The sequence below is a fragment of the Melozone crissalis genome, unplaced genomic scaffold, assembly GCF_028551555.1.
Source record: "Melozone crissalis strain CALT ecotype California unplaced genomic scaffold, PUWL_Pcris_2 ptg000034l_1, whole genome shotgun sequence".
Taxonomy (NCBI): domain Eukaryota; kingdom Metazoa; phylum Chordata; class Aves; order Passeriformes; family Passerellidae; genus Melozone; species Melozone crissalis.
Genome location: NW_026535812.1, coordinates 21078246 through 21094706, shown reverse-complemented (window position 1 = coordinate 21094706; position 16461 = coordinate 21078246). Strand labels below are relative to the sequence as shown.

The 16461-nt window shown below is 39.3% G+C and overlaps 1 protein-coding gene across 1 annotated transcript in view; it reads left to right on the top strand.

The window, feature by feature from the left end:
- NLGN1 (neuroligin 1) overlaps nucleotides 1-16461 on the top strand; it is a 374660-nt gene that overhangs the window by 72020 nt on the left and 286179 nt on the right. The window contains 1 exon segment of the mRNA XM_054282372.1: nucleotides 5762-6567. Within this exon segment, the coding sequence (XP_054138347.1) occupies nucleotides 6075-6567 (493 nt within the window). The 5' untranslated portion in view covers nucleotides 5762-6074.

The following is a 16461-nucleotide window of genomic DNA, read 5'->3' as shown; positions in this document are numbered from 1 at the left end:
GTTGATATTATAGTTGTAATAAAGGTGGCAAAAAAAATCCAATTAATTTTTCTCATACGATTAACCCCAGTGAATCAAGGGTGAGCCACAAATATATATCAGGTGAAGATCTCTGTTAACAATTCTGTAGCTAGATTTATCACCTGAAAGACACAACAAAAGCACAGTTAGTTTCAGCTGTCTTTGGGTAGGTTCTGGGCACTCTGCTAGAATGATCAGATGAGAAGCAAGTGTATATTTTATGAAGTATTAATCAAAGCAACTCCCACTTGACCTGATGAAATGCAATACACAGATTTTGATACTGAAGCTCTCCAATGAGAAACATCTGGGTTATTTTTTCCTCTGGGATGACCTCTGATTAACATGAGTTCAGTGGAATTTCTGCAGTAGGTCAGGGAATCTTTTTGTCCTGGAGCACAGAGCAGCCACCAACAGAATGGCCATTTGATCATTTAGCTGAATAGTTACAGTACTCAAAAGTGAGGATAATGTGTGGTCCATTTAAGAGTTAACTGTAAGCTGCTAAAAGGAATAAAGGTTCACTTCAGTGCCCATTATATTCCAAGCCAGTGCATCTGTCATTTTTAATTTAAATCTGTATTACTTAGCTGTCTAAAACTTTACACATAAGTGACAGAGTTACCCATTCTTTCTGTTATGGGTAAAATCACCATTTCGTTACCTACTTATTGTGCAAAATGTCAGACAGCTCTAGTCTGCATTAAAAAATTGTAGTCAACTTCTGCTAATACAAACAATTACTTCAGATAAGAAGTAGAGCTATTTTAAGAAAAATGATTTATTGATATGAGTAAATGGAAGATTATAAGACTTAACAGATCCTCTCCTCATAGGCCTAATTTGTCTAATAAAAAAACAGTTTAATAGAAAATTTTGATCAGAAGTCTTCCTGTTTTGGCAAAGAAAGATGCAGAAATTTTTCAAAGTGATTTTTGATCATGAAAATAGGAGTTAATAAGCATTAGTGAATATACCCACTAACGGCAAAAAACAAAAATTTGGTGCAGTTGAAAAATACATCACAATTTAAAGGACTCTAATGACATCTACCCATTTAAATTCAACTTTTCACTAATTTTGAAGCACTGCATCAAATACTTTATGCTACAATATTTAAATACTATATTTTTCACTAATTAGTTATGAGACCTAGTGGTCAAAACATCATATTAAATCAAGGTGAGGGCACTCAGGAATCAGTTTCTCTGATCTAGGAACGACATATTTACACAACCTGTAGCATCTGGAAATCCTTTCCACTGGGTTGTTTGTGTTCCTGTTTAACATAATGCTTGTAATCTCATCCTAATGTGGGGTGGCACTGTGAGCCCTTGAAGATGATGTCTTATTCACACCTTAGTTGGCAATCTTGGCAGAGGTTCTGCTGGATTTGGGGCAGCTTTGTGGAGCTACCAGACCTGTGGCTGAGGTGGATGGGGTGCTGGTGAGTGGGATCTGACCATACCCCACCAGAGCTGTACCCTTCTTACACAAATTATATATTGCAGTCATATATTATCATTTCATACACTTGTTTTTTAAAAAGAATGTAGTTATTTTGTTGAACTAAACCCATGCAAATCCCATCCTTTTGAGAAAGTATGCAAGAGACAGTATCTGTTTTAAAATATTTCACAGAATGGATTGGGTTGGAAGGGGGATCTAAAGGTCATCTAAGTTTTGTAGACCTTCCCCTCCAGGCTGCTCAAAATCCCATCAACATGGCCTTTTTTTACTACTAAGTTGAGAGAAAATACTGTGTATTTGGAACTTGCTTTCCTTGCTAACTGTAAACACAAAAGAAGAGATGGGGAATTTTGTGCTGTATCTCCTGAGGGTTTGTCTGCCCATGTTTACAACTGGTGTGTCACACCAACACAATGTTCACCCTCATCTTTCCTCTAATGGTCTCTGTACCACTGTCCATGTTCCTGCTTGGCTTCATGGCGTGTTTCAGGACAAGGATTTCCTCTTACAGACATGAAACATCTCTGGGCTCTTAGTTCTAAGGAGAAGCTGCTGTAAGTAAAAATGGATGCAAATGTAGCTGGTTCTGCAAAACAGCACTTGTGTTTTGAAATGAAGTGGCGTTGTGTGCTGTTCCAAACTCTTGCAATCACTTTGAGTATTTGTGCAACTGGGATTTTCTAGCAAAGTTGAAGTGGAATGGAATTTTTTGAGCAGGAATATCAAATCATAGAATACACCTTCAGCTGAAAAGAAAATAGCATTTTTGAGGGTTTGGGGAGATTTTTGTCTTAACAATAATAGCCTTTACATGTGCTATAGCTGACATATGGCCAGAAGCCTTGGGTGCCACCAAAGGTTTTATTAATCCATTGGAGCAATTGATAGGTGATACAGATCAAACCATCCCTTAAGATTTGAAGGTCTGAGCATGGGTAACAAAGAGGAGTTGCACTGCTGCAGATTGCTGCAGATGTGACCCATTGTGGGGCGCCCTGTGTCATTGGAAATGCATAGATGCATTGAAGCTCTCTTGGATTGTTCACTCCTCAGAATACTAAATGCTTCTCTAAAGTATTTCAGAATCTGAGCTATAAAGTAATTTGAATTCAGAAAGGAAGATAATAAAATAATAGATAGAAAAAAACTCTGTATAGTATAGACTGTTTGAAAGAGCATGAAAGTCTTTATCAAATACCTTTTACAGTAGAATTCATTTGTGTTACCACAGGGAGCAATTGTGATCCTCAAATCAAGACAGCCGAAAAATCTGAAAAGGTTTCTCCTCCTCCTCCTCAGATCCACATTATTTTGATGCTAAATCTTGCCCTGGATTTATCATTGCTACTCTTTGGTTTATTTGTCTGCTTGTCTCCCTGATCATTCCTGTTTATTACTTCTCCTTTTTTCCTCCACTGTTTCCTTTTCAACTGAGTCCAGATACCAAGGGAAAGTCCTGTGCAGATTACCTGCAGAAATACTGGGGAAATTTTTGTCCAGCATTAACTCTCAACATGTTCCTGGCCAGTTTCCCTGCTTGGCCTTGCACCTCGTGCTCAAAATGAAATTTTGTCAGGAAAGTCTCAAAAGATTTGATAAATCTCCGTCTTTTTATTTGCGTTGAGTTTGTGGTTTTGATGTGATAGCTTCAGGGCAGCCAATGACAGGCTTGAATGTCTGACCTCTCAGTCTTGCAAATAAACTGTTACTTAGACATTTAAAAAGAAAGGCTTGAAAAGAGCAAACCCAAAATTCAAGTTACAAATACAATGAAAATATGTTGATTCAAATTGTTGACAATTTTCTGTCCTTTATAGCCTATCCATCCATTCATGGAGGCTACTGCCCAACAGTTAATGAATTAGGAGTAGCAAACACTGAACTGAATTATATTCTTACCTTTTTAGCATCCTGTCTCAGAGTAAAACCTTATCCATGGGAGGCAAACCAGAACTGTAGATCACAGCAGAGCTGTTCAGCTGCAAAGACAAACCAGCAGATGGACAAGCTTAGAAATATAGTCCAGCTTTAGAATGGGCTTTGAGTTTACATTGAATTTACCATTTGAGGCATCAAAATTGTATTACAAGGTTTCTTTAGAACTGAAAACAGGTGCTAAATAGAAAATAGATGCTAAAATTAGTAGCATCTTGTTAATTTTGCACATCAAACAAACCCAGCCCCTTAAAATGAAGAAGGATGTTTTTGCTTGGCACTTCTATGCTGGATTTGGTGAACTCAGACCTTCCCAGACCATTCCCCAGACCATGTGAATTAGCTGGAAGACTACTGAGATAAAGTTCCTGCTATTTATGAGTTTGAGTTTGAGAAAGAAGAGAAAGTACATGTTTCCATTCCTGAGAGGAAAACAAACCCTCATGGGTTTTAAGACCCAGTGGAAAAGGCTGTGGAGGTTTTTGAATACCACTGAGGAACAGGCTCCCATCTCTCCATGTGCATTGCTCAGAATGTCTGTCTGCCTACTCTGTCTTTACTATTTCTCAAGTAGCACCCTACTCCCTCCAAAGTCTGAAATGCTACAAAGCAGTAATCCTCCATGAGGGGAATGTCTGCCATTCCATACAACTGTGTTAAAGTAAATGTAAACACACACATCAAGTTGGGGGAATTATGTTCTGCAGCTGAATTGGTGCGTTTCCAGCAAATACTGAGAATATACAGCTGGAGGATGAAGGACATAAGCCTGTTTGTTAATGCAGTTTCACAGTGAAGGTGTTAGAATTAGCAGAGAAAGGAAGGCAAAGAGAAAATTGCGGAAAAGCTTCATCTATCTCCTTATTGCCTCCTGAGATAGATTGTTCAGAGCTAAAGGAACACTAGACATGAACCAAATCTCCTGCTGTCCTATATAGCTTTTACAATCTCCTTTTTAATAACCCAAACTACAGGGTAGTCTGACTATTAGACAAGCCGTTCTTTTGAATTCTCTCCACAATGTGTATAGACATGATAAAAAAACCAATTCTCATTAAAGCTGCCAATGCTGTTTCAAAAGCAGGTGGTTTAAAATGTTTCCTATACAAAGCAAAACACATTTCTTGTGCATTACACACTGCTTAATAGGGAGTGTAAGATTACACTGCTATGTTGTGTATAACACTGCATCTTAAATAATAGGATATTGTAAGTCATGTTGGAAATATGTTTCACATGAATATGGAAGATATAATGATATGCACTGAGCAATTTTCAGAAGTGCCGGAACGCTTCCTTGTGTGACAACCTCTGAGCTAAAGTAGTTGAAAATAGCATCTGGAATTTCAGATTATACAGTCTCTGATCCTAACTGATTATTTTTTCTAGGATATTGTTCAGTCAGCATGTGGATATATGAAAGATAAGACTCCTCCTCTCCTGTGGGAATGCTTACTGTTTATGTTATAAATTAAGGATGGTAGGAATTGAGTGCTCTCAACATGCATTTTCATTTTTCACTGAAGTCAGTCTTTTATGAGGAATGCAGGATTGATCTGACGTAAAAAATGTGATATACAGCTCCTTCCCTAAGCTGCCTCTTCATATCCTTTTCCAAACCAGTTCTGAAAAAAAACCCCAGCAACCTACAGAGGTCCAGTTGTACTTCTGTGCAAATTCAGTGTTTGCCATTCACTTCAGCAGAAGCAGATTTTGGTCCTTCATTGATGTGAACATTTCAGTCTATCTGTGAATTTCATCAGCAATCAGAAAACCACATAAAGCATGGTAATTCAGGTTATTATGACTAAGCACAGTAATTCATATTATATTTTAAAATTAACAAAACATATTTGTATGTATTATAAACTGCTTTTAATGAAATAAAATTCATTTGGGTCTTCAGTGTGCCTGCCTATCTTAATTTCTCCATCTTCTGCTTTAAGGAATAATTACTTCCTTTCTGATAAATCAACTTCTGCAAACAAGGTGAAAATTGATTATGAGCTGATTAAGTTAAATAAAATATTAACATAAACACTTACGTAATGTAGCTTGGCAGTGAATTACTTATTCTTGAACAGGTGAATTTTAAAAATGTATTTTCTGTGAGTCCTGTTTCTCCTGAGAAGTCTCTGTAAACTCAACAGGTGACATTACAGATAATCCAGTAATCAGAGTTTCACCTGCCATTTCATGGACCCATAAACTACTGCAGTTTAACTTACATGACTCTAGCCAATATTAATGTATGTAAATAACGTGTTAAACACCTAGTTATCACTCTGCCCATATTAGCTCTTTCATACTAATGATTTATTTTCATTTTCTCCAGGATATAGACCTGCGGCTAACTGGATTTGATTTATAAGAGGGGATTCTGCAGTAAATGGCTGCTCTCTTCATATTGCTGCTATGGAAAACAGAATTGTCAATAGGATGTAGTCTGATAAATAGTGCTGAGTGAAGATGCAGCTTCAATAAGTGTGAAATCAATGGAAGATACTTACCGCGTGAAAAGCCTTTTGAGATTTTTCTGACAGGCGTCTATTTAGGAAACTTGATCTGTTTCCTCCGGTCGCCCTGTTTTTACACCAGTGGATACAAATCAGATTGCTTCACTGTAGTTACACAACTAATGTGGGACCATGGCCTTCCCAAGATCCATGTGGCTGGACTGTGTATGGAGAGCGACGGCGCTCCGCCTGCTGCACACGGGATTGAACGCCACTTTCGCTTTTTCCATACTTGGATTTTTGCTCCACGCCGCAGCTGTGTCCTCCCAAAAATTGGATGATACCAACCCAGTGGTGACCACCAACTTTGGCAAGATAAGGGGGATTAAGAAGGAACTTAACAATGAAATTTTGGGGCCCGTTATCCAGTTTCTCGGGGTTCCATACGCTGCCCCTCCAACAGGGGAGCGCCGCTTTCAACCTCCTGAGCCTCCATCTCCCTGGGCAGACATCAAAAACACCACCCAGTTTGCTCCAGTGTGTCCCCAGAACATTATAGAGGGCAGGTTGCCTGAAGTCATGCTTCCCGTGTGGTTTACTAATAACTTGGATGTAGTTTCAACCTATGTGCAAGATCAGAACGAAGACTGCCTCTATTTAAATATCTATGTCCCAACCGAGGATGGTGAGTTAATAGCAGGCAAAACAGGGAGATCTTTTTATTTTCCTGTTCTACTTTCTAACAGTATTAATTCACGTGTACTGGTAGCATGCATGGCTCTCTCTGTTTGCATGCCAGCTTACTACATGTGTGCATGCTGCTTTTCTCTGTGTGCATTTGTCCTTGCTTTTTGATTTTTATTTTCTTTAAATTTCTTTCTTTCTTTCTGTCTACACTCATTTTTTTCCCCCCCACAGCACGTGTAATTTTTAGGTCAAAATTGGTGCCTAATTCTCATTGCCACCCACTGACTTCTGGGAAGATGCATCAACATCTTTTCCATTGCATGTGCAGGCACAACAAGTTGAGAATCTTCCGCACCTAATAAAGCAGGTCATATTTAAGTTAGATAGTGGTGTTGCATGCTCCTACTGTCTGTGACGGAGCTCCATGTTATTTTCTAGTCTTCTATTCATTTTTCAGTCAAAAGAATATCCAAGGAATGTGCCAGAAAACCCGGCAAGAAAATTTGTAGAAAAGGAGGTATGTATAAAGTGGACCAAAAAAACAAACAAACAAACAAAAATGCTGGGGGAGAGATCGAAACCTTGCAAAAGGAGAAGGAATAATACAGGTGAAAGAGGCTGATTGCTGGTGCTGTGAACTGTTAGGGATTGTCTTGTCCTGGTGGAGAGGTGTTTAAAGAGAGGTCTGTGTATGACAGATGAGAAGATAATGTTTGTAAAGCCAGGACCCAGTTGCACCTGAGCATCTCTGCCTGGCACTCTCTGCAGTGACGGTGCTGGCAGCTTCTCTCCTGGCCCCCAGGCTCTGGGCAGTGCCTGCAGTGGCACCAGGGGATGGGATGGTGTGTGTGGATGCAGAGGAGGGAGCTCTGTGCCCTGAGATGGGCACTGCCACCACTGGAGGGGCTGGCACAGCCCACAGCTCTCCCTTCCAGAGCTATGGCATAATGGCCGGGAAGCACTATAGCAATCCAGGGCTGAGACCTGCACTGGCTTTCTCCAGGATATTCCCTGTTTTCTTGGAACAGGGTTAACTTTTCTGGAGTGTAGATGTGAAAGGTTTTTTTCTTTTTCGTTTACGCGCTTCTAAAAGTGCTTCTTTGATTTCTTTTATTCTGTGATTACAGCTCTCTTTGTCAAAGCCCAAAAACTCTTAATAGGGGTGTAGGGAACTGTTAAAATATTGTGACATGGTACTTTGGGAGCTAGACTGCTTTTGGAAGCTTTGGAAACTTGGCTTCTCCCCTTTCTGTGTTAAATACTATGGAAGAGTTTGCAGATTTCTTTGTGAATATTTGCAAATTCCTCAAGCAGTTGACACGCAACAGAGAAGGTCTATTTTGGTACTCATTCAAAGGAGGCATTTGGTGCTAGTTTTGAAGTACTAATTTTGTACCATGCATGTTCATTTTTGCATCAAATGATTTTCCTTTAGTGTTTTCTTCAAAATAATGTGTTACCTTAGAGCTGGACTACATGTGAATTAGAATGCTTTTTGGGGTAAACAACATGCACAGTTGTCTATTAGCTGTAATCCATTTATTCTTTATCCTGTTATTCCAAAAGAAACACATTTTAGGAAAGCACATAGCAGAAATGTTTAGAGCTGGGCAAAATGTAACTCTTTAAACTCTGCATTAGGTTTTTAAGGCAGTATCCAGGCTCTAAATGAGGGTGGCCTTGTTCCCAAGGCTTTAGCTCTTACAGCTCCTAACTGCTGGTTGCAGCTAGCTGTCAATTATTAATTGTTAATTGTAGTTGCTCAATGCATGCTTTTTTTGAGATGTCAAAATCCACTTTCAGTGACTTAAATCAATTTGTGTTTAAAGTGTCAGGCTTTGAGGCATCCTCTGTTTTCTGTTAGGGAATTTTTGCTTGGTGCTGTAAAAGTACAATTGGTTAAGCTGGGTTCCCAGAGCTGGAAATGAAGATAATCAGGGTACTGTGAGCAACGTCACTTCTTCACACATCATTCAAGTTAGAATAACTGCTGTCATTTATATGCATTCAATTAATGTGCAGTGCTGCAGCAGTTATTACGCAGTTCATCAAGCGTGTGTAATTAGCTGAGCAACTTTCACTTCCTATCACCCAGACGCTGATTCACAAAGTCATAAATAAAGATGCAGATCCCCATCATTGTTCTCGGAGAGCATCTTTCATATGAGAGAGTATTAAAATAAAAATAATCAGAAAAATAGCAAAAGTCAAGGGAGGGAGAGCCCAGTAGCTGAGAAAGTCGTGCTTATTGTCCTGTGGGCCTGAAGGAGAATGGAGAGAGTTACTTGAAATTCAGTATGTACCTTTCCACTTAGATTCATTGCACACACAGCACAATAAAAAGCCTACTTCTTGCTGTTGACAAGTGCAGAGAGCTCCTGAATACCTTCAGCTGGGCAGCTGAGATATCTGTGGTAATGTCTGTTCTCTGAGTAAATCTCACTCTACTCACCTGTGCAAAACCTGAGATTTATCCTGGGCTGGGATTGCCCCCATGGCCAGGGGCAAAAGGAGTTGCAGGAAAAAGCTGCAGTAAAGTCACAGCAACCGAGGAGCGCCCACAGTTAGGAAATGGCATCATTTTTTATATCAGAAAGAAGAAAGGCCCAACACTCTCTCTTATGCTGGATTTTTAGGTCACAGTCATAGCATCACAGTGATGAAAATTATTGGAAGGAGAAGATCTGGAAATCAGAGGCAGACTCTTACAGCATCTTTTTAATTCATAAAGGATATGTAAGATGAAAGTGATTGAAGCAGCAACCATATGCTACCCTTACATGTGGTTTGATTCCTTCTTACCACATGAAATAGATTGAATTAAATAAATTAGTATTTATACTTAATTGTCAGCTGAGGGACATTAGAAAATTAAAAATTTTGAAGAACAGGGAGCAATCTGATTAAAATAGATGTGGAAATGAAAGGAGTTCTAGCCATGAGTCATGCTGGAGATGGTAATGAGCATTATATCCATGACCTCCTGTTGGGATTTGGATGTGCCCACCGCAGAGACTGCAGAATGATAGGCTGAAGCTGGGTGAAAAGAAATGACACAATTCAGCATGTTTTTTGCAAAACATGAAGGCATGTATTCCAGTTACTTGTCCTTCAATTTACTCATTCAAAAATAAAGAAAGAGCATCTGGTTTTGTGTCTTTTCCTTCAGGTATGTCAAGGTCAGAGGCTGCTAATTCTGTTTTGGGTATGCAGAAACTTGTGTTTGCAAGGGCTGGTTTTGGAAAATCAATGCAAAGGCATCTGAGTAATTTTGTGGGGTTTTTTGAGTTCATTTTCATAACTATATTTTAATAGAACCTGGTTGTATTGTAGGTTATACCATTTTAGTGATTGATACTAATTATATTGTCTATTACCTGGAATTTCCTGAATTTCCTGACAAACCTTTGCAGCATTTCTAGGGATTACCTGAATAGTATTCTACTCTTTGGCATTTTAGGCCTCTAAATTTACCTTATAGTCAAAACACAAATATTTTACTTGTGATCCAGAATGTTTCCTTATCTCTTAGGAGGGCAAGTGCATCCTGCTTTAGCTGCATACCTGTTGTGTTTTAATACTGTATATTAATTTCTTTCCATTGTGACGGTTTGCACCAGGAATTTCCTAACCTAATGACAAATGCATAAAGAAAATTTGGAAAGGATCACTTACATGCCCACTAAAAGAGCCCCCAGGTGTTGTGTGCTCTGCACTTGGGATGACAGTGTGCTCTTTCTTAGGAACCTGTACTAAATCTTTCATGCTGCCTGAAGATGCCTCAATGTGAAAATGTGGAGCTGTAGGTGGTACATCCTCAATGTCATGGAGCCAGGCAGATGCAGTTTTGGATAAATTAGTATTTGTAGGAGATTTAGGTGTAGAATAAGGAAAGAAATCACTTGATCCTTACTTTTATGTTTAGGAATTATCAGTGGCTCAGAGACCGCCCAATATCAGTGACTTCCCCACATGTGGATTCTGTTTCTTATTCTAGTCAGGGCAGTGAATAAATTTTAAATGCGGAGACTCATGATCTGAACTACCTCATTTGAGAGTGTAGGATTAGACAGCTCTATTAATATTTATGCCTCCTAATGGGCTACTTGATTTTCAGAGCAAAGCTCCCCACACCATACTTTCTGGGTTATGGCTGTGGTTACTATGGACGCACGGGAGCAAATGTACATACACACAAAGATATTCATGGAACTGAAACACAAATCACACTGCTGTAATCTCATCCTGCTTTGGTCTCCCTTTGTTTTCAATGGAGAATATGTTACATCAGTTCTGTTTTGTAAGAGGCTCTGATAACCTTAGGGCTTTAAGCTCAGCAATGTGAAATATTCTTTAGAGGACTAAGCAGAAATTTCACCTGTTACCTTGTGTTTCCGTAGAGTGGTTGCTCCAGTACTCCATTTAACTACCCTAGAACTGTTTACTTATCATCAGATCTTGGAAAAGAGCAATTAATAGAACTTGTGCAGTTCCTGTGGACTCCCTTAAGTGAAGATCTTTCTCTAAACCCATTTCAGTTCTGAAATCAACCAGAAAAGGACAAGCTGAGACCTTTAAAATGTGTATTTCCACTGGCAAAGGTTGGCAATTTATTTTCAGTATTCCTTTTTTCTAAAGATGTAATTTAGAAAATAATATCAAAGTAATGGAAGAGTAGATGGTAAATTGTCCGAAATTACTGAAATATTCCTTTCTCTATGGCCATGTGAGTGAAAAATATGAAATCTAAGGTGTGAGCCTCCATCACTGTAGACAGAGCTCTGTCAAAATAAGTTGTGCTGTCAGTAGACTAAAAACATGCCTTTGCAGACAATTGCCAGAGCTCTGGATCTCTTAAGAATGAGTTCCAAACTTACAGAATATTGCTTTGTATGTATTTTGGGGGGCATCAGCCCTTTGAAAGGGTTTATATCTTCATTAGGTGGCTTTGAAGATTCCTAACAAATTATTTGCCTGTAGTATATTTGTATCAGTAGTTGCCAGCGCATATTTGAATTTTTAACCCCATCCATGCTGGGTCCTGGCTGGAGAGCCCTCATCCTTACTCCCTGTGGTATCAGCAGGACCAAGTTTAGTCCATACTCCCTAACTCCACTGCTACTCACCAAGACACCACAATTGTTCCATTTTCCCGTTCCTTTTTGAAGCCCTGTTCTTCATTCCTCCTCCACCACTGCAGCATTTCCTGTTATACTGGTAATACACGGAAGAAGATAATGAAGCAAACAATGTGTTGTACAGACCTTTTCATCCTTGCACAATCTAAAGCTGTTAGTGTCAGTTAGCAGCATTTTCCAAAGACATGCAGTAGGTTTATGTCATATTTGAAATAAAATGCTTGAAACCCTGATGTACTTTCCCCAGCGCTCTTTCTGAGTGAGCCACTGCTTGACAATAGAAGACTCTGCCGACTGTATTTTAAGGCTCCAGTCATCTTAAATGCCATCAGCACTGGTCACACTCCCCTGTAAATGTCTGGTTGTTGGGGCTCTGGGCTCTTGCTGACCACACAGCCACGGTGCTGTCACTGCTTTGCTCATATACCTTGACAGTGCTTATAGCTCTAACAGGTCTTAAATTCTGATCTAATTCCATTCCTTGTCCATTATTTTACTGCTTGCTTTTCATTTTCTGCATCCTCCCCCACACAGGCTCTAAAATAGCACTGCTACCCTGATAATGCTAAGTCGGATAAAACTGGTTTGTGCTTCTTCCCCCGGCCTTTGTTGGCTTGGGCTGGTTTTACTCAGTAAACATCTGTGAGATGGTTTTCCTTTCAATCTGTTAGTTTCTAATTTATCAGTTAAATCCAGAATGGATAAATCTTATAAAAAAATAACTGCATAAGTGTATTTGTACATTTTCAGGAGGAACTTTTGAGTAACTAATATGGCTTTTGGATAACTATTGTTTTCTGCTTGTTTTCCCCCTCCTGTATTATAGTATTATTCCTTTGCTCTTCTCTGTGTTAATGCTCTTCATCTTTTTGTTTCCTTATAATACACATGGATACAAACATTTTTTGTATTCTTTGGATATTGTTAAAGCTTGAAACATGGTGCTTACATGTGTCAAACTATTCTTAAGGATCATCTCACAATGTTAATAATCTGCTTATAACTTGAGTATTTCTCCAGTATAATTTCTTTTTCTTTTCTTTCCAAATTATTTTCACTCATAATTCTTTAGCCTTCTTCATTTTCACTTACTTTATGATGTCAAATTTACATGTCTTCTCCACTTTGATATGTATGGTATTAATAATTATACTCAGCATTCAGAAATCAACTGCTTTAATGAGCTTACCGTAAATGAGATTTGTTTTTGGGATATCAAACCATTTCCTTCTGTTTTAATATTAATATCTCTTATTTTACTTTCTCATGCTTGTAATAATGGGATTTATCCAAAGAAGGAGCAGCACTGAACAATGCAAGGCTAAGGGAAGTGGGACAAAGCTGAATTTATGCCGTGTTTGCACCTCTATTCCAACACAGTGCAGGGACCAGAGTGGTCTCTGGCTGCAGCTGGAGCTTCCTCAGGGCTGCTCTTGCAGAAATTGCCAGAGACATGGAAATGGCAAAGTCCAGGTGCTGCAGGTGATTTCCCCTTCCAGAGTTGTGCCAAAGTGTTTTGGAACATCTCAGCAGCAGCAGCAGTAAATCATGCTGCTAACTCCTCTGCTGTGGGAATTCTGTTAATATCCCTTAGTGCCATCAGAGCAGGAATCAATCTGCCCTGGCAGAGCTTTCTGCATGCTTTTTATGAGGCTGGATTTTGACTTTCCTGTTTGTACTGGGAGCACAGTCAGCACACAGCAAGTTCAGTCATAGCAATGTGTTTGAAGGGAAAGGAAATTCCCTGGTTTAAGAACTGGGGGGTTTTTTCAGCTGATGATGCTCTGTAAGTAGTTCCTTTATTGAAATATCATAGCCATGGTGAGAATGCATCTTCTGCTGGGTTTCTGTGTTAATGAGGGTATAACCAGTGGGTTTGACCAAAAGGACACATTTTGGAGGATACCAGAACCAGCAGGACAGTTTGTATGTTGTTGTAGGCACAATTCACATCTTCTTGCCATTGATAGACATTTACAATTCAAGTGAGATGCTGACCTCTCCTAGAATCATTAAGTTTGAGCTATATTAATGCCAGTAGACCAGGCCCTGCAGAGGCAAAGCATTGAGGTCTCTTGGAATGATTTAATATTTAACTAGTTTTTAAATTCTTATTTTATAATCTGTTGACAATCGTATATATAAATATAGAGAGAGAGAGAGATAACCTAGTAAGGCAGAAATGACAGGAGAGAGGCAGCTATTTATTATTTGTATTTGTTTTCTGAAAAGCTTCCATTTGTTAAATTTCCCCCTTTTTGTAAAGGCCTTCTTTAATTATTAGCTGAAAATCAGGTATTTATGTAATTACCATAATTATATCTACATATCTAGTGTACTTGCAATTATTTCATTAAAAATTGTAATTATTATACAATTATAGGGGATAATGATGCCCTTGTAACATATTGCAGAAGCCCTAATTAAATGGTAGCATAAATGAGTTGGAAGAGATTTTGAAGTTTTGAATATTGTTTTATCAGAAATATCAGAAGTGAATCATCCACATTATGAACTGGCAGTAAAACCCCTGCAAAGTTATTTTGAGAAAATATTTCACAAAGCTCGTGGAAGAAGATTTGTCTCTATTGCCTTTCTGTCTTCACTTTCTGTTCTCCATATTTTTACAGCAAAAACTGTCTTCAGATTTTTAATGGAAAGGTGCATTGTGTGGGAAGAAGATTGCACAGCTTGCTGAATGTTTCTAGAAGGCTCAGCCCAGAGCAAGCACAGTTTGTACTTAGACATCCTTTTTCTAAACAGAGGCAGAAACTTATCCAACAGTTGGCTGAAGATGATAAAAAACCTCCACTCAATATGAGATTTTTATTATGTGCTGAGATTCAAAGATCTCCTTATATATTGGAGTGTCCAAATTTTGCACCTCCAGGTGTTGGGGAAAGAGGATAAAAAAGTCCTCTTGTAGTACAGGTTCTTGTGATGCTCCAGGCACAGGAGATGGACTAAGCAGCATGGATACAGAGAATCCCTGTGGAGCATCTCCTTTCTCTCCTGCAGAGTGGGTGGGGAATAACTGGCAAGGGTAACATATGCTAGAATCTACCAAAACCTCAGGATCACAGATTTCTCACCCTTTTTCGTGTCAACCTTCTGGAGCATACAGATGATCTCTCTCCTCTTCCTTCAGCTAATTTTGGAAGTCATTTAAAATGGCAGTAGAGTTTTTCAGGTTGTTTCCTCATGCTGTGTTTCACGTCTGGCACAGGGTGTTGCTCACTGATGAGTGCACAGCCCTGACCCTGTGGCAATGAGGGGCCGCCCTGCCCTTGCCACCCACCTCAGCTCTGCTGGGGACAGCCCCCCAGTGATGCTGGGGGCAGGATGGGAGCCCAAACCAGCTGGGGGAGCTCCCACCCATGCCCATCTTCCCTCCCACCCACCAGCTGGGCTCCTCCTGCAGCCCCTGCTCCCAGCTTGGTCAGGGCAGTGACTCATCCACAGTCTCCCCACTTGTTTCAGGTGCAGTCAGGCAGGTTGGACAAACCTTTTGCTTAATTCACCTGATTCACTCAGCTCGGCTCAGGAGGGCTTGCAGGGTTTGCTCCAATGCAGGGATTTAAACTGCTGATTTTTAAACAAAATGGTGAGAGGGAAGCTCTGAGGAATAGGGGATCTTGGATCAGTAATAATGTCTTGCCATGCTCTGAGCTGAAGGAACACCATCCACCCATGGCCTGGAGAAGAGCCAGGATAAAACTCTCTGTTTATCCCACCTTGTGTCAAGGTTCCTTGCGGAGGCTGCCATGATTTGCTCACATTTTTGGGGTGTTTTCTTGATGATTTGCTGCCCTTTAACCCAAAGTTTTGCACCAGCCTTCTTGTCAACCTTCCTACGGTGCCCTTGCAGGGATTGTTTTTATTTCCTGCCCGCATTACTCTTCTCTCTTAATTTAATATTCTCTAGTATATTACTTTTAATGCAGTGAGCAGGCAAACAGATCCAGCTGCATGTAGCTGACCCAGTGAAAACTCATTTTCTGAGAATCCTCATTCCCAAAGCAATAGTCCTAACAAGATGGACTCAGTGGAAAGGGAATATGAAACCTGCATTTGTCTACATATATATGTACACCTAAAAGCCATAATCAGATCTGAGAGCTCAAAGAAAAGCTGGTACAATCTGTCTTACTTGATTGCAAAATTGATATTGACTCCTATGTTTTCATATTTATTTTAAAGTCACAGAAAGAAATGGACTTTTCAAAAAAAATTACTTAATGACTGAAGGCCATGTCTAAGATACCTATGTGAGACAAACAGAACATTTTGCACATTTACCAATCCCAAGACTGTTTTTATTAATAAGATTTTCTGTGCTTTATACAGTGCTTTGGATCCATGAAATATTGCTGCATATGGCTGTTGGAGAGGCAGGTTTATTTATAGAAATTTCACAAGAAATTTCACTGTAAACCTAGATTTTAAAATCTTAATCCTTCCCTTTTTCTCTCTGATGTTAAATGCAGATGAAGTAGCTCTCCATATGAATCAATTAATAGCTGTGCTGTGTGGAACAGGAGAGCAAATTAAGTGTGTTTTCTACACTTTTCAGTCATTTACTGAGCCATTGGTTAATGAAAAATAGATTACTTTTCCTTGAAACAATGACTTCTGAAACAATAAATAATTGCTATACTTAAGAGCTGGAGCACCTGCCATCTCTATTAGATGGAGTCTCCATAGATGAGGTCTCACACAAAGGAAGAAAGAAAAGGGGCATCTGTTGTTTTTTC